We start from the raw sequence: 19,566 nt of genomic DNA, 5'->3' as shown, positions 1-19,566 counted from the left end.
GAAGGATGGAGTGATTAAAATCATATAATAATAAACCAGAAAAGCTTCATGAAAGAAAAGAGTTTGAAATAATTGGGAAGATATGAAGTAATAGTAATAATTCTGTATTTTGTATTTTGATAGTGGTAATGGTTACATCAATATAAGGATTGAAATAGCATTGATCTATATACACACAAATGAATGCACACAAAGAATAGGGAAAGCTGAATAATGTCTGTACTCTAGTTAAAAGTATTGTACCAATATCAATTTCTTACTCTTGATACTGTATTACATTTATATAAGATGGTGCTATTGGAGAAGGCTGGGGAAAGGGTACATGGGACTCTGTGTACTATTTCTGCAACCTCCTGAGTCTATAATTATTTAATTATAAATAAATATTTATATTTATAAATATAAATATAATTATTTAATTATATAATTATTTAAACAACAACAACAAAACCACAGAAAAAAATGATCATGAGGAAATGTGCAAGGGAAGAAGAAGAGGACAAAGAAAATTACCTATTATATTATATATAACTTACTATAAAATAAAGTATGTTGAAATATGTAGGATTAAAGAGAAAAAAATCCACCAAAAAGCTAGGGAATATACAAGTGGTAGGACAACGAAATATATACCGTTGTTTTCACTATTTTTCGAAGTTGTTGTAATGTGCCTGAAGAATTTATATAATGTGAATATAGAAAAATAAAAATGGGGGAAAACAAAAAATCAAAATAACTGGGAAGACAGGAAAGGGCTGGACACTGCAGCCAAGTGTGGAAAGGGCTTTTAGTCCAGGGAGGTGGTCTGTCAGTATCCAGGGAAATCTGTTTACATCAGCATATACTACATTCCTTCTCCTGTGCCACAGAAACTATAACACTCTTAAAGATTATCCTGCAGAAATTGGTAATTATCTTACCAATTTCTTTTTGTCCCAATTTTGGTAGAATCATGAGAATTCAAACATGAGAAAAGGACTGTCATTTCTCTTATATTTTCACACAGATGAACTCAGAACTTTTGTTCATCCATCATTTTCCTTCTCTGTTTATAATTCAGGTTGGATATGAACTAATCATTATACAAGGATGAAAGTGTTGTATCTTGTATGGGTATCATGAACTACTGAACACTATTTGCAAGTTAGAAATTTCTTATCAATCTCAATTCTAGGCTATCAACATACTATATAATATTTTATATGAGAAAATACTCTTGAGGTATACTGCCTGGAAATGGGTAATTCCCTATATCACAAATAAACCCGGATACATATACTGTCTAGCTACTTAATTTCTGATGCACTCCAAATGAGGCTGGTCACTGGTCTGAGCACGTTAACAGGTTCATTTCTCGCCAGATCTTTGCTTAGACTGAATCTCCTTCTCTGCTTAGGCCGTGTAGAAGGTCTATTAACTTCAAGGGGTCCATCTTTAGTCCATCTTATTAAAGCCTTCCATGAAAATCTTATTTTTAGTTCACAGGATCAATTTTCTGAACCACATATAGTTAGCACTTGATTATATTCAATTTAAAATATCATGCCACAACTTTTTATTCTTCCTTGATTTCAAATTCAGCTACATAAACAGGCAAGTTTCATGGATAACACTAGGCTCTAAGAAATAGAAGAATGTATCAATAAATTTTTAGTAAAGATTACAATGCTAAAATAAAAAGGTAGTCACTAAATAATTAAATGTGACATAATTTCACCGTGATAATTAGGATTTCATATTTCCAAAGATGCTTGAAAAAATGTAGTTCGTCTGTAGCTTTCTTAAATTTATAATCTTCCTATTTTAAGCACCAAAAATTCCTTAAATATTGAGTACTTATGAATAAATATTCTTTAGTAGGCCTCTATATTCATCTTATCTATGTCTTTGTACCTCAATCTTAGGATTAATATAATTAAAAGAAAAGTATGTCTTTATCTTTGCACCATCTGACTAAACTGTATCAAATTGGAGAAAAAATGAAAAATTTAGAAGTTCAAAGGCTAAATCATTTTAAAAAAGGAAGATTGTTCTTCAGTTGTGGTACTTTTGTAAGTGCTGTGTTTAGAGGTCCTGGGTTATATGGCCTTGATCACATCAGTGAAGTCACCAGAACCCTTTTTATTTAAGTATATGAAGTATTTAAAAAAGAATAAAGGCAAACAAAACCACAAAATAATTCATGTTAGTAACTTCATACACAGATCCTAAAGAGACTTGCAAGGCTGACTTCTACTTTATGTTACTTATACATTTTTGGGTTTTTATTGAAAATAAAAATGATACATTAAGCATACATTTGCTTAATCAGTGCTTCAAGTCAGAAAGTACTTAAATACTGAGAGACATTATTTTTTTTACATGAAAGTTTCTCAATTTATAAAACATTTTTTATTGACAGATAAGGCACAGAAAAATGCAAGTGACATCTGCTAAGCTTTACTTATGAAAACGTAAAGAAATCCTACGGGATAACATCACTCAATTTTTCCTGGAGTACCTCTGATGGAGACTTCCTAAAAAAAATCTGGAAATAATTAGAATCTATTATAGTACCTTAAAAAGTTTACTTGAAAACTAAATCTGCTCTTCATCAAAGAACACAATACACTCAGAATAATGTAATGGAAAAATTAGGTGCACATATAGACTAATGAAAAGCACCTCAACCACATCTGATTGTAAAACTTAAAAAAAAAAAAAAAAGTTGACAGAGGACAATAGCAGACCTGTGAGATACTGAAGAACTCCAGAGGAGACTATTCACTGATTAAGCACTGATTTTTCAAAGCACTACATATTAACTATTTTACTCCAGTTCATTTTACTCCCAATTTTTTTTTAAAAGATACTACTAAGTGCACTTTAAATACAAATTGGAAGGAAAGAAGAATAGTTAATTCTTTATGTCATAAGATCTACAGGAAAAAGAAAAATATCCATATATGGTAAAAAATGTTTCGTGTATCTGTGGAACAATTAATGCAATATAATGATAATGCTAATAGCATCTTAAAACTTAAAATGTGTTTTCCACGGAGACCTAAAATTCCACTGTGGGGTAGACTGGATGGCATGTCCCTTAGAGTTTAAAAGACTGCCCATATGAACTGAATTATCCTTGACAAGTACCTTCAGACACTTGTAATATGATCTCATGTAAATTTAGACCATATTTTGCACACAAACCACTGGCAATAGTAAGTTTATTCAGGAGCTCAGATAAAAAGGAAAGAGAAGCTGATATCCTTAATAATATGTAGTAGTTAACACGAAATTTCCGAAATCAAAAGCATAAAAATAAAAGCATCTAATGAAAGAAAAACAAATGCTGCGAGAAATGTTGCATTTTCCTTTCATTTTCAGCCCTTAGCTACCTGCTTTATCCAAATAAAATGTTATCCTTTCATGTTCTATCCAAATTTAGGGGGGAAAAAGCATATTCTAAGCAAATAAATAAACCAGAAAATTTCATTTGCATTGAAAACTTATTTTAACCAATAATTAAATCACAGTGTGGATAATATCTTAGCTGTATTTCCCACTGTGGGAAAAACATATACATGCAGTTCATCAAGACAGCAACTCATTCAGATTTTCAGCTCTTTTATGAGTCCTAATAACTGCTCATCATAATAACATTGAGCTATCAATACCTGCAAAGGGCTGACTGTAAAACAGAAGAAAACTCAAAACTCTGCTGCTTTAAAGATTCCTCAGGATTGCCTGTGCCTTGGCACAAAGACAGCTGACAGAACTATGCTAATTCTACAGGGACCCAGCTCCACTGTCAAAAGGATGTGTTAGGCCTGTAGAAGAGAACTCGGCACTGGCCGTGCTGCAGCACCAAGCAACCTCCACGGCGTCAGCAACTGTATTATTACTCTTTGTCAGAAGCCTGCTGCTGCTGTGTGGCCTGGCTAATGGGTTACAGTATAAAGCATCATGAAGTTGAGTAGTAGAGAAAACAGCAGATTATTTTAAGAAACTTTGACAACATGTCCATTTTGTGTGTGTCCCCAGAGACCAAGGTTTTATACATCTGTTGAACAATCATCTTCAAAAGATGCTTTTATAAGCTAATTGTAAACCTAGAATAGTAAACTCCTCCCACCTGAATTGCATCGAAGGAAGATTACCCATTTGTTTCTTTATTCTTAAAAAACATTTTTGTGGAAAGCAAAGTTTCAGTTTAATAGAAAATAAAACAACTGGAGCTTTTCTCAGTAAACAAATACATTTTTAAGTCACTTAAATGAGGTATATTTAATCAATTAACCACTTAAATATTTAAAGCACACTGAATTATTCTAAACATTCAACTTAAAGATCAAATTGAGAGACATGTTTATAATATTGCTTTGCTGAAACACTGAAAGTGCACTGCATAGAGAGCTTAAATTTCTCACTCTTCCTTTCAATCAATATCTGAGGCAAAGTTTCATCTCTAGGGCCCTTAATGGCAGGAATTCCTGGAGCCAGCAAATGAGTAATGTTAAACCTATGATTAGATGATGAGGCCATCAAAGACACCAGACCCTAATGCTACATTCTTCTTTATTTCTCTGAACTGCAGTGAAACCAAGAGCTAAGGAAGAAGAAATTTTACACTTTATTTTTCCCATAAAACCATGTTTTTTTAAATGTACATCATCAAGAACCTACAAGGTCCAGACAGATCTCACAGAATGTCTCTCGAACTCAGGACTCTGGCATTAGGTAACAATTTTCAAATGCCCTGCAGATGAACTCTTGCCAGGGGTGCTGTTTTCTTTAACTTCTTCCTTATTAATATTCTTTCCGGATGAAAAGGGGAAAATGGACCTAATGATGTCCCCATGAATATATTCTTGAAGAAAGTAAACCTGGAGACTGAAAATTACTAGGTAAGTTTTTGGTTGTTTTATTTTTGCTGATGTTTTAAAGGATCAATTGAAGCCATATTGTTGTTTATTTGGAAGTTAGTTGTGGTTTTAGCCAGACCTCAGGTCATTAACTAGAAACAGTATAGATGTATTTTCCCTGCTACTGAGGAAATTAGAGATAATGTAATAACTACTTATTACAAACACACATAAGGTCTTTTTATTCTCATATTACAAAATATTTAATACTTATGTGAAAATCGGGATCACTAGGAGACTTGGGAGAGCTGGCAAGAAGAAAGACCATTAGGTCCCTATTTTAGTTATCAGAAAAATGTTACGTATAATTTTCTCATAATTGCTTAAAGAAAAATACCCAACAATTATAATTCTATTTTAAATTCTGATTATTAAAGATAAATAGTATAAGTAGATTTTTAGAATTTGCATTTAAATATACAAATTACATTAAAAAAGGGAAAGCAGCAAGGTATCGTATCAAAAACCCCTCATTAATAAGCTATATTTTATACTTCGGCTATTGCAACAAAAAAAACTCTAGTTTTCATTATCTATACTAGTGAAAAAGAAACCATGTAATTAACAATGAACATCAAAATTATAAATAATACTGTATCATTTTTAAAGAATGGGGTGTAAAGATGGATATCAAAAAATCTATAACAAATTATATATACATATATTTGCAGAGATTAAAAAATAGGGAACAATAGAAAGCTAGGTAGGTGGGAAATAATAAGACAGCTAAAGGGAGGGAAGGGAGAGGGAGACTAAATCAATATTTGCATGGTAAGATCATCTACATAAATATACATCTCAATGTAATTTATTTCTTTCATCTATGAAATAATAGAAATTTTAAAAATATATAAACATATATATTCACATACATTCTTTTGTTAGTGACATAAAACAATCCTCATGTAGTTTAATGTAATCAAGTGATTGAGATTTCGTACCTGAGAACAAAGCAGCATAACAAGCTCAACCACAGATGTGCTGGACTTCATACAAACAAGGCCTACAAGAAAGAAAGGTTAAAACAAAATGAAATTACAATGGTAGAAATCATCATTCTAAGTTAATTCATTATATAGGTTTAACTTATAAAATCTTTCTTTAAAATAAAATTCCTAAAATGAAATGAGTGGAAACATTCACTAACATATTTTTATAGCATTAATTTCAAAATATTCAGATATTCAAGAAGATGTGAAAAATACTAAAGAAATTGACCTCAGGCTTGGGTTATTTATTTGGTCAAGGCATTTCTTATATTTAAACAAGGTGGGGTAGCTATCAAAACTGATAAGCTAGTTAGAACTCTCTTTATTCCAATGACATTTGCTATGTGATTGTCTCCTGGAGCGCAGAACAGTAATCGCTGAAGACCTGCCTAAATTTTCTTCCAAAAGACAAAATTAAAATAATTTACAAACAGGTAATTACCCACAGGTTGTCAATTGTTAAATGAATTTTTAAATATTGAAAATGAATTTCACATACAATTAACATATTATGCAACACTTGTAAAATATTCCATTGTTCTGCTTCCAAAGTCTCTGAATAGACATCAGAAGAAAAAAGAATTAAATGTATTAGCACATATGTAATAATGGCTACTACTCATTGATCACTTATTATGTGCTGGGTGTTGTGTTAATGTACAAGAACTCATTTAATTCTCATTTATATTCTGTGACATACTATTATTATTACAATTCTACAGGTAAGAAAATATCCTTCTTAAAAACAGTTTAAATGTTGATTATTCATCAAGACTTTTTTCAATTAAAAAGATGACTGCTGTATAACATAATAAGAAGGCATATCATGACTGTTAGTATTTTTAAAGTGCCAACATATAGAGAAAGATGTAACCAAGGATTAATAACAATCTCTGGTAGGAGGAGAGTATATTCATCATGATGTCTGCTAATTTAAAATATATTTTTTAAAGTTTTTAACTAACTGTTTTTTTAATTAAATTAATAGACTAATTTTTTTTCTTTTTATATGAAGACAAATATAATGAGTAAAAGCACTGTACAGTAAGAAATGCCATGATCTTACATTAGTTGTATGCTAAATGGCAAACTAAAGCGAAACCAGTTATTTTTTTCTTCTTAAGGTGATTTCAATAAAGCGTCTCAAATGTCTTCCAGACACTAGCATGTATATTTATTGTAGGTAGTGGATAAATACCCTTTTGTGCCCATTCTGCTAACAACTCTATCCTTAAGGTACAGACCTACAGAACAAGTTGTAAAAAGGCACTAGGATTCCATTTTATCAGATCTTTGGGCAGACAGTTAACTAATGAAATAAGAGGCAGATGTGAAAAGCTCATTTAAGAGACAATTGTTGTAACTGATCAGCAATTCTCATGCTCAGGAGCTAGAGAGTCAGAAAGATTAATGGGACATTTATCACCTGTTGGCTACTCAACTACTTGAAATTCTGACAAAGAAAAACTAAGTAAAAGGCCAAAGGACTATGTATAGCAAAAGGATCATAAATAAAATTTGTACTCCGTATCAATTTAGATTTTAGACTGTAAGGCTGTATAAAGAATGATTAGACTACAAGGCTATATGATGAATGATTATATAAAGAATTTTTCACCACATATTCTGTGCGCTAGAGTTTTGAAATACATAACAACTTGTACAAATTAGGAAAAACATGCAATTACATTCATTTCTCTCAGACTAATTTTAAATGAACTTCTAAAAAACTGCTGTGTAACAATAATACTCATACTTTTTCCAAACACATACTATCATTCCATCATAAGAAAAACATAAATGCTCCATCAATGCTTTGTTCAAAGGAAATGAGAACAAAATGATAGGATAGCAAAACTGCAATTTGCAAACAGCACTCTAGGTACTTTGAAAAAGGCCATTGTGATTTCAACTCAATAGACTCAATAGACCCTTGCACCTTTACTAATGTGATGTAATTAGAATGATAATGGATCCTACTCAAAATAACAAAACAAAACAAAACAAAACAAAAAAGCAAAACCTAAATTTGACAATGAGAACACAAGCAGAGGCAATTTTGGAAGACTTACCACCCTTCAAAAATTATATAATCATTTTGGTTGGCACTATTTCTAAGTGTTAACAAAAGTATTACTAAAACAAATAGATTTTTATGAGAGATATAAGAGATATTGAAGATATCTAGAGCTATCGAGACATTTAATAGAGCTATTGAAAATACAAGCATTGTCTGATGACACTATCCTTGCACATTCTCTAAATAAAAAAGCACCTATATTTGAAAATTTAAGGTGCAAGTAATAAACGTCGTTTGGTATAACTTTAACCATAAGCTCAAGAAAGCCGAATTTATCTAGCGATGCTATAAATACTCAGGCTATATATGCATAAGGCAAATATTTAAAAGTGTACGTCTCAAACAGGTTGAGTTTTTTTCCTTTTTGCCTCTGGCAAGAAATTCATAATCAAACCAACTCATTTAATATCTCCTCATATGAGTAAAGGATAGTGTTAGCACTCAGGAGATTAATAAGACATGTACACTTTCCCAAGGGCTCCATCTTTTAATTCCAATCTAAGATTATCTAACATTTACATAGAGCTTTGGCTGCGCTGGGTCTTCGTTGTTGTGCACGGGCTTTCTCTAGTTGCGGTGAGCAGGGGTTACTCTTCATTGCAGTGCGTGGGCTTCTCATTGCGGTGGCTTCTCTTGTTGCGGAGCACGGGCTCTAGGCACGTGGGCTTTAGTAGTTGCGGCTCGCGGGCTTCAGTAGTTGTGGCATGAGGGCTCGGCAGTTGTGGCTCATGGGCTCTAGAGCGCAGGCTCAGTAGCTGTGGCACACGGGCTTTGTTGCTCCGCAGCATGTGGGATCTTCCCAGACCAGGGCTCGGACCTATGTCCCCTGCATTGGCAGGCAGATTCTCAACCACTGCGCTACCAGGGAAGACCTACATAGAGCTTTATCGTTTACAAATCACTATTATATATGCTGTCGCATTGGATTCTCTTAACAACTCTTTGAACTAGTTATTATCACCTCAAGTGATAGATAAAAAATGAAGGGATTCAGTGACTAGCCCAAGATGTTTCCTACAGTAAGTGGTGGAACTGGGACCTGAATTCAAGTCATTTAACTTGAAAGTCCATTTCATGTTTGCTGCAGCACTACTTGAATAATTTGACACTAACAGGATGGCAACATGTGACGATGAGAAAGGTCATAATGGTTAATTCCAACTTGGGTGATTTTGACAGTTTTCTTGGAGAAGGTAGCATATGTTGGTCAGACATGGGGACCAAAAGCTTAAACAGAAAGTACAGAGGGAGCAGGGGACGAAAAAACCCTGAAAAGACCTTTGTAGCTTGGGCAACTGGCTGACTAGAATATAGGGGGTGTGTGAAAGTGGGACTGGAGTGCTATGGTAAAATTCAAAGATAGATAAAGATGGAAAGAAATAAAATTACACATGTTTTTGAAAGTTAAGAGGAAGAATATAGAGTAAGTTATACAATGGGAGAAATGACACTAAGGATCAGTTATGGCATCCCTATTCCATGATGACTTTTCTTACCTTGTCAATTAAGAAGTATCCCCTACGGAAGCTATACAAATGTGCCCCTCCAGCAAAAATCTAGTTAGAAGTGTTGGCCAATTAACAGAACACTTTCACCAGGAAATATATATTCACCAGAATAAATATTCTGCCTAGAAATACTAATCCAATACTGTGGACCATACTAGCTTACCGGTACAAAGTGAACCTATGGGGTGTAGACAGTCAACACGTGAGAGAACGAAGCTTGAATATATAGGAGGTGCTCCAGTGGTGAGGAAACTGTCTAGTACAAGCTTTTGAATATACTACGAACTATGCTGAAACGTTGTTCAACGTTGTCTGACTGGCCAAGATACAAGTATATGAGAAGTTGAATTAGGTAGACAAATTTGAGGTGGTCCGGATCCAGGCAGCAAACACATACTGGGTACAGATGAGTAAACCGCCATCCAAATAAATCACTGGCAGTTTTTTTGGGTTTACACTTACTAGGGGTAAAAAGTCAGTTTCTACTTTCAGAACTACACTCCTTTGACAAAAAAACAAACAAACAACCACCACCAACAACAAAACCTCACCAAATCCCACTAAACTGTAAAATGAACGTTAAGTTAAAAGTTTGACCTTTGGGATAAAACTATCTTTCTTTAATAAAAGAAATACTGAAAGGTATTGTGATGCTGTTTTAATACACAGCCATCAGAAACATTTGATTCAATGTGTGGGTCTGACTTCATGCATCTGTAGAATTAGAAGATCAAATTAAGACACTTAAAAATAGTGTAGAAAAATTCCATCTCTAGCAGGATGCCCCTTATGGTGGGAGGTGAAGGGTATGAAGCGTTACAGTTACAAGCGAGGAATCATACGTACAGGTGGGATGCATCTTCTAAGGAACATCAAGTTTTCTCTCAGCAAGGGCCCTCTTCCAAAAGAGGAGAGCATACACATCTATGACTAGGGCAGTGCTGAGTATATTCTCAATAAACTTTAATTAAATGAATTAAAAACCATCACTAACTGAGTAAATATATAGTTGATATATATTTATACAAATAAATATAAGTTGATGAAGAAAAAAAGATTTTAAGGAAAAATAAGAGTATTTTTTTAAGAACAAGAGCACAATTCATTCAAAAAGCATTCATTGAACTTGTGTCTTATGTGCCAGATACCACGCCAGGTGCTAAGTTTAAAAAGAAGTGAGGAAAGTGGGAGTTTATATAAACAAATAATCATGACACAGAATCCTAGGAAGGACACAGAGAGTACAGAGTGTTAGACACATAGAAAGGGTAGTGAGCAGCTCTGCTGAGGAGATATTATAGGGAGTGTGACAGCTGAGTTGGACGATGCTAACCGTATCTAGGCAAAAACAGGAAAAAAGGAAAGTCATCCGATGTGACAGCGAAACATCAGAGGTATAAAGCAGCATGACATTGCTAGTAAAATGGAATTGGGATGCTACACTGTGGAGTGCAGAGGATGGAAGGAGGTGAAATGAAGATGGAGGAAGAGAGGAAGGAGAGCCATCTATGGCATCCTATTCCTACTGGCAACAGGAAGCCACTGAAGGATTTTAAGCAGGGGCAGACAGAATTCGACCTATTTTGGGAAGATCGCTTTCTGTCAGTGGAATAGGAACTGTCTAGTCAAGATGATGAAAACCTGAGCTGAAGGCGGCGGCAATGCAAGCAGAGACAGTTTGAAAGACATTTTGGAGAAGACAATAAAATACTCTGGATAACTGAATACGAGATTAAAGGACAGGGTAAAGGAGCAAAGTGTGAATGATAAAACCTTTAAGTGAGAAAGGAAAATAAACGAAGGAGCAGGTTTGCAGAAAGAAAGTGAGTTTCATCCCAGACAAAATTAAGAATATAGGCAAAAAAATTAATTTTGATATTTAAGATTATTTGTTTTTTAGGTATGGATGCTATAACCCTGACAAACATGATTATATAAATCGCACAGATAACATGGCGTTGGACAAAATTGTGGAGTTATTGTGAGTCCCACTAGCAAACTACCAGTAGTAATCTTACCAGTACAGTTTTTTTTTTTTTTTTACATCTTTATTGGAGTATAATTGCTTTACAATGGTGTGTTAGTTTCTGCTTTATAACAAAAAAAAATATGGAACGCTTCACGAATTTGCATATTATCCTTGCGCAGGGGCCATGCTAATCTTCTCTGTATGGTTCCAATTTTAGTATATATGCTGCCGAAGCAAGCACCAGTGCAGTTTTAAGATCTAGTTTTTCTATTTCTCCTCACAATAAAATATGCTAATTTAATTTCCATCAAATAGACGTGACTATTCTGATAATTTGAATTTTAAATATCAAGTCTGCCCAGGACAACTTAGTTTTTAAATAACTTTCTAATGATTTTAACTTTTTTAAATTCCAAAGTTAGTACACATTAATGGCACTGAAATAGTTGAAATAGCTTCATTTTAATAATAAATGTTGAATAAGAACTACAGACCTTGAAAGAAAGTTTGCATGCTCACTACCCTTCAGGTGCTTTAGTTTCAGTGGTGTGCAGCTGGCAGTTTTTTTGAAATTCTCTGCTCTGTATAGCTTTCACATTGTGTTATGCGGCAGTCTGAGATACAGTGTATAACTATAAAGTGTATATCTCTTGTGACTTCTGCAATGCTTACACATCTTTATCCACATAATAGCAATTTCCTATGTTTTTTACCTTTCTTTTACTTTTTTATCTGAAACATAAAATTTATTTTTCTATTTCATCACTGTGATATTCTCTTGACTGTAAAAAATTACTTTCAGTGTGACCATTTAAGTCATCTAAACTTATTAAGGTCAAAAACGTAACAATTAGCAAACTGTGGCTTTCTAACTTAAAACTGAAAAACCAAAACCAAACAAAAAAAAAAAATATTAAATAAACATCCTTTGAAATAACAATAATGGTTTGAATTTTTACTGTTACTGCTACAACTAATATTAATATGTGTCTAGGTAGTATTGCTATTTAAAAAAAATTTTTTTTTATTTTTAACATCTTTATTGGAGTATAATTGCTTTACAATGGTGTGTTAGTTTCTGCTTTATAACAAAGTGAATCAGTTATACATATACATATGTCCCCATATCTCTTCCCTCTTGCATCACCCTCCCTCCCACCCTCCCTATCCCACCCCTCTAGGTGGTCACAAAGCACCGAGCTGATCTCCCTGTGCTATGCGGCTGCTTCCCACTAGCTATCTATTTTAAGTTTGGTTGTGTATATATGTCCATGCCACTCTCTCACTTTGTCCCAGCTTACCCTTCCCCTCCCCGTATCCTCAAGTCCATTCTCTAGTAGGTTTGCATCTTTATTCCCGTCTTGCCCCTAGGTTCTTTTGACCATTTTTTTTTTTTTTTTTTAGATTCCATATATATGTGTTAGCATACGGTATTTGTTTTTCTCTTTCTGACTTACTTCACTCTGTATGACAGTAGTATTACATACTATTTTGATTGGACATTTTAAGATTTGCCTATATGTTTCAGAGCGTTTAATTTAAAACTGCACTAAAATGAAAACAACTGTAATGTTATCTTCAAGAAACTAAAATAACATTAAGCTCATTTACTAACAAAAAGCTTTTTTAAATGTAATTAAACCATTACAGCTTATTTTTATATTTAGATTACAAATTTTAATTGAAAATTTTAAAAAAACACCTTCAAAATACTGCAGAAACAGTGAGAGTTCATTCATTCATTGGTTTACTTCAGTTCACTTAAAAACTAGGTTATCACAAATTTATGGCAGTCTTACTGTCTTCAGAATACGAATAAAACTGAAGTCTCTGGATGTATCATATACATTAGGGGTCAGCATACATTTTTGTAAAGGCTCAGATAAAATACGTAGGCTTTGGGGATGGGGGCCAGGGGACAATAATAAATTTGTCACAACTACTCAACTCTTGCCATTGTAGGGCAAAAGCAGCCAGAGACAACACATAATCAAATGAGCTTGGCCGTCTTCCAATAAAACTATTTCCTCATCCATAGGGGTGTGTGTGTGAATGTGAGAGAGGGAGAGAACACATACATGGGCACACATACTCGTACATACATCCTACAGATTTTTAAAACTTCAGGGGAAATTATTTTAGATGTATGCCTATGATACTTTAAAATTCCAAAATCCAAAAAGCTCTGAAAAAAGCTTTCTCACAAGATTGTCATAACGTCAATCATCAGCAAATTTCACCTAAATAATATGATGCTATTTACAAACTTTATTCTACTTAGCATGACTATCTCTATGTATTGCTGTAGATATATTAATGTATTTAAGTAACGAGCTACCCCAGACTCCCATGAAGATGCTATGAAATACACATATAAGCACCTATTACTTTTCTTAAATCCCCAAATATCTGAATTACAAAACACATCGAGATCTAAGGTTTTTTTGTTTTTGTTTTTTTAAATATGGGCTGGTTATTATTTTTTTATATAAATTTATTTATTGGCTGCATTGGGTTTTCATTGCTGCGCGTGGGCTTTTCTCTAGTTGCGGCAAGCGGGCTCTTCGTTGCAGTGCACGGGCTTCTCTTTTTGTGGAGCAAGGGCTCTAGGTGCGCGGGCTTCAGTAGTTGCGGCACATGGGCTCAGGAGTTGTGGCTCACGGGCTTTAGAGAACAGGCTTAATAGTTGTGGCGCACAGGCTTAGTTGCTCCACGGCATGTGGGATCTTTCCGGACCAGGGCTCGAACCCGTGTCCCCTGCATTGGCAGGCGGATTCTTAACCACTGCGCCACCAGGGAAGTCCCAAGCTCTAAGGTTTTGAATATGGATTTTAGGCATTTATTAAAATAAAAGAAATGTGACTTTGCTTTTTAAAAGTCAGAAATTAGTGGTACTCTCTTACATGAAATATTTTGAAAGAGTCACAAAGATATTAATACTAATATATTAATTGCAACCTCAAAGTAATTTGATATTGTACCTTTTCCCATGGAAATTCCATATGTTCAAACTAAAAATCTATTTTCATACGAGAATGGTTGGCTAAGTGCTTTTAAATTGTAAATCTAGAATGTTCAGATTGCTCAGAAACAAGATTAACTGTAACTGTAGTTACATAATACCGTCATTTTGACTCATTTATTGAAATAAACTCTAAATTTTTGTTTGCTTGTTTGTTTTTGGTCATTGTGTTGATATAGCCTAGGAATCTTATTGGCTGTGGAGATTTTTTCTTTTTTATAGTTTTGCTTCTGCTAAGAATTTTTGCATAGTGGTAGAACTTAAGTTCCTAACACTCTTTTATAGATAATTCCTCCACAGAATGATAGATTACAATAAAAAACTGAACTTACAGTGATAGTTCCTGCATAGATATTTGCTCATGCTCTGACTGTGAATGAGCCGAGCTGAAGAGAATATTCTCCTGACATTATTATCAACACCTATAAAATGTGAAACACTGTTGTAAATTTACTCTTTTTTAAATTATGCTTTAGAAACCATGTTTGCGCTAGCCCATCAAAAATGTCATATCAAGGAAAATGTTCCAGCAAATTCTTGGTATTCAATGTCACTTTTTTTTTTTTTGTCTCCATGTGACTTTCACGTCTCTTTGCACATTCCATGGAAATACCATTTTACATTTACACATACTAAACAACAGATTATAATTTCACAATCACTTGGGACTGATTAAGTTTGGGGTTGGCTGTCTCTTGAGATATTTTCATTTAAATAATTTATTTTAGGAACTATAAGTAAGCCACCGCTGTGTCACAGAGATGACACTGTCTTTGATCTCAAGGAGTGAAAGCTCGGTCATAAAAATAAGGCACATAAACAAACATATGAAGGTGTCCAGGGAGAGTATTACACTGAAGAAATTATAATAAGGCACTATGCCTCCAAATAACTTAAAACAACTATTGTTGAGGTTTTTATTAAAAACTTTCATCCATAGTATTAAGACTCAAGTTTCCACTACAGAAGTGATTAACCTGAGTGTCTTGCCCTTTCCTTAACTTCCTGATTTAATCACAACAGCAATGAATAAGGATGAAATAAGGGAAATAAGAGGTATTTTCACTATCATAAATCATCTGGATCCCTCAATTCTCTTTGGGTTAAATTTAATTATAGAACGAATTGCTATTCCTATATCACTCCTCTGCAACAACTTTCTTCTATTCTCCCTGTGCTGCTTCAAATTCTAAAAGTCTCTATTAAATTCTAAAACTACTAAACTATGTCTGGTTCAAATTTTGACATTACCCAAGAAAGACTCTGAAGCTGAATTATTATTAAGAATACTATATATGTCTTAAACATGTATTTCATTTCAAGAAATATTAATAATCAAAAAAAGATAAACAGTTATACAATTAAATCACATAGAGTTGAATAAAATGGCTATACTAATGTCTACGTATTAAAAATAAAACAATAATTTATATTCTATAAGATATGGGATCCTCCTTTTAGACACAGTATGTATAAATGAATAATTTGTATAATTATAGTTCCAAACTACCGAAATTCTGACTTTCATTTATTTACGTTCTCAAATAAATACATTTAATAATTTTAGGTTCTCAAATGTAACTAAATTTAAATTTAAAATTGCTTTTTAGTAATACACACCTTTAAGTTCTTTATTTTTGTATTCAGAAAAACACTGGCTCTTTTTCTTTTAAATACTTATATAACGCACAATGGAAATACTATGCATCACTTTTCTTAATACATTCATAAAGTCAAAGATAAAAACTAAGAAAATAATTAGTAAAAGGAAATTATTTGATAAATATTGTGATTAAGGGAAAAAAAGTTACAGGTTAAGGTAAGCTCAAGTAGAGGTCAGTCAGCTGAACCTCACTTATTTTCAAGAGTACATTAACTTTATCCAAAAAAGCTGCTAACAGCTTATTGTTATTTAAACCTATAAACTTAAATAAACTTTAAGCTTTATTAAGGCTTAAATTGTTGAAGCACTCAGAGTAAAAAAAGCTGGACTTTCAGAGAACTCCTTATCTGTGCTCAAAGCAATAAATTCTCCAATTTGACCCAAGCTGAATTTTCTTTACTGAATCCTCCATTTAAAACAAAATATTAAATAGGGATGAATAAGCATTCCAGTTTTATTCATTCTTAAGAATGAAATAAAAAGTTTTTGGAACTTGAAAGAACTCAGAAATTCCTTCATTTTAACAACATTTAAGATACGGCCAAAAGTCACAGAAATTATTGTAAGTATATACTCCATCTAAGCAGTAGTTTATTGCGATTATTTGCCAAGGATTATATAAGCAAAAAAGTATAGATCACTAAATTAACAAGATTATTTTGCCTATACCAGAAAACTCTATATCCAACTCATACCTATCCACAATTCAGAGTCAAATTATATGGTTATATACGTACCAGAATACAATCTGATAAGGATACCGTAGAGAAGTCAGTATGTGAATTGCTTTGCAATTGAAAAAAAACACTTCAGCATAAAATATTAGACCCACTTATTAAAGTAAATGGTGCTTATTTCTTCTAATTCTTCTTGCAATCATAGATCTACTACAAATAACACTTATTTTTTGTTTTAACATCTTTATTGGAGTATAATTGCTTTACAATGGTGTGTTAGTTTCTGCTTTATAACAAAGTGAATCAGCTATAGGTATACATATATCCCCATATCTCCTCCCTCTTGCGTCTTCCTCCCACCCTCCCTATCCCACCCCTCTAGGTGGTCACAGAGCACCGAGCTGATCTCCCTGTGCTATGCGGCTGCTTCCCACTAGCTATCTATTTTACATTTGGTAGTGTATATATGTCCATGTCACTGTCTCACTTCGTCCCAGCTTACCCTTTCCACTCCCTGTGTCCTCAAGTCCATTCTCTACATCTGCGTCTTTATTCCTGTCCTGCCCCTAGGTTCTTCAGAAACATTTTTTTTTTTTTTTAGATTCCATATATATGTGTTAGCATACATTATTTGTTTTTCTCTTTCTGACTTACTTCACTCTGTATGACAGACTCTAGGTCCATCCACCTCACTACAAATAACTCAATTTCGTTTCTTTTTATGGCTGAGTAGTATTCCACTGTATCTATGTGCCACAGCTTCTTTATCCATTCATCTGTCGATGGACACTTAGGTTGCTTCCATGTCCTGGCTATTGTAAATAGAGCTGCAATGGACATCGTGGTACATGACTCTTCTTGAATTATGGTTTTCTCAGGGTATATGCCCAGTAGTGGGATTGCTAGGTCATATGGTAGTTGTATTTTTAGTTTTTTAAGGAACCTCCATACTGTTCTCCATAGTGGCTGTATCAATTTACATTCCCACCAACAGTGCAAGAGTGTTCCCTTTTCTCCACACCCTCTCCAGCACTTATTGTTTGTAGATTTTTTGATGATGGCCATTCTGACTGGTGTGAGGTGATACCTCATTGTAGTTTTGATATGCATTTCTCTAATGATTAGTGATGTTGAGCATCCTTTCGTGTGTTTGTTGGCAATCTGTATATCTTCTTTGGAGAAATGTCTGTGTAGGTCTTCTGCCCATTTTTGGATTGGGTTGTTTGCTTTTTTGATATTGAGCTGCATGAGCTGCTTGTAAATTTTGGAGATTAATCCTTTGTCAGTTGCTTCGTTGGCAAATATTTTCTCCCATTCTGAGGGTTGTCTTTTGGTCTTGTTTATGGTTTCCTTTGCTGTGCAAAAGCTTTGAAGTTTCATTACGTCCCATTTGTTTATTTTTGTTTTTATTTCCATTTCTCTAGGAGGTGGGTCAAAAAGGATCTTGCTGTGATTTATGTCATAGAGTGTTCTACCTATGTTTTCCTCTAAGAGTTTTAGAGTGTCTGGCCTTACATTTAGGTCTTTAATCCATTTTGAGTTTATTTTTGTGTATGGTGTTAGGGAGTGTTCTAATTTCATTCTTTTACATGTAGCTGTCAAGTTTTTCCAGCAAACAGTTATTTTTCGAAACAGTATGAACTGGGACATCTACAAAGTGGAATCAAATAAATGGTAATAAAAAATGTCTGACAAAGAGTAAGGAGCTAGTCATTCCCAAGAATTAAAGACATTTAATGATTCAGTTCTAAAAACAGCATTGCATACTTACTGTACGCAGGGCACAGATATGAAACAGATATGTTCCATGTGCTAGAGAATCCTGCATTCTAAGGGAGGACACAACAGATAAACTGATCATTTTAATGTGAAGAAAAGAAGTGTTATCTCAGAACCATTACAGGTAAACAAGATAAATGATGTAATTAAAGTAATTCTTATTGTGATTATAGGAAAATGGTGAAATTAATAACAAAAGGAAACATGTAACCTAAAATAATGAACAGTTATTAATTTCTTGGGAAAAATTGACTTAGAGATCACTCCAAGATCAGCAATCACAAATGATATTTCAACTTGTAAAACAGAATCTGTTTAATTTGATATAAAAAAATACCTCTATTGACAGAATATAAAACTGCAAGATTTCTCCATATATCAAAACAAATACATTAATAGAAAGCAAAACTAACGTGAGAATATTTTCAAGTTTAAATGTTGCAAAGTACAGCTATTGAAATAATCTGTATAATCTTTTTAAGTAACTAGTTTCAAAGTTAAAATAATATCCTTAATAAGAAAGATTATCTTTGGTTGGGTTTAGTATAACTAGAACAACCCTACTGAGTAGAGAGAACAACATTTTTGAGATAGTAACATGTATATCATGAGTCACAGGTCATATTTCCAGAGGGAGAAGGAGGAGAAAATAATCCTTTAGCAGTTAAAACTGGTATCACAAGTCCAAATTGTATCTTTCATGGATTCTATTATGTACAGTAGAGTTTATATTTATTTTATATGCAATCCAGTAAATTCTGTTACTGGATATGAAGCAAAAGTAGATTGAAAGCACTGATTCTACATGGAGGCGCAATGTATATAGAAAAGAAAGTAGTGGAAGCAAAGAAGTTACCCAGGAAAATAAACGTTAAAGGAGACATAGGGGGAAAAGCTTAGACCTCTGGTGAAAGTCCACAAAGGTAACCATTTTATGAATGGGCTTAAGAATAGCTAAAATAGAAAAATATTATT

General features: G+C 33.5%; 1 protein-coding gene and 1 non-coding gene across 4 annotated transcripts in view; both read right to left on the bottom strand.

Annotated features, from left to right (window-relative positions):
• Window positions 1-19,566, bottom strand: part of NBEA (neurobeachin) — a 607,091-nt gene that overhangs the window by 330,928 nt on the left and 256,597 nt on the right. For all 3 annotated transcript variants that reach the window (XM_068526405.1, XM_068526406.1, XM_068526407.1), the window contains exon 34: window positions 5,846-5,907. In XM_068526405.1, the coding sequence (XP_068382506.1) occupies window positions 5,846-5,907 (62 nt within the window). The remainder of the gene's footprint in view (window positions 1-5,845; window positions 5,908-19,566) is intronic.
• LOC137752297 (U6 spliceosomal RNA) lies at window positions 11,585-11,691 on the bottom strand. The gene has a single exon (XR_011071141.1). It is a non-coding gene; the product is annotated as a U6 spliceosomal RNA (small nuclear RNA).

This window comes from Eschrichtius robustus, chromosome 18 (assembly GCF_028021215.1).
Source record: "Eschrichtius robustus isolate mEscRob2 chromosome 18, mEscRob2.pri, whole genome shotgun sequence".
NCBI lineage: Eukaryota > Metazoa > Chordata > Mammalia > Artiodactyla > Eschrichtiidae > Eschrichtius > Eschrichtius robustus.
The sequence above is the reverse complement of the archived record's forward strand: the minus strand, read 5'-3'. Positions and strand labels throughout refer to the sequence as shown.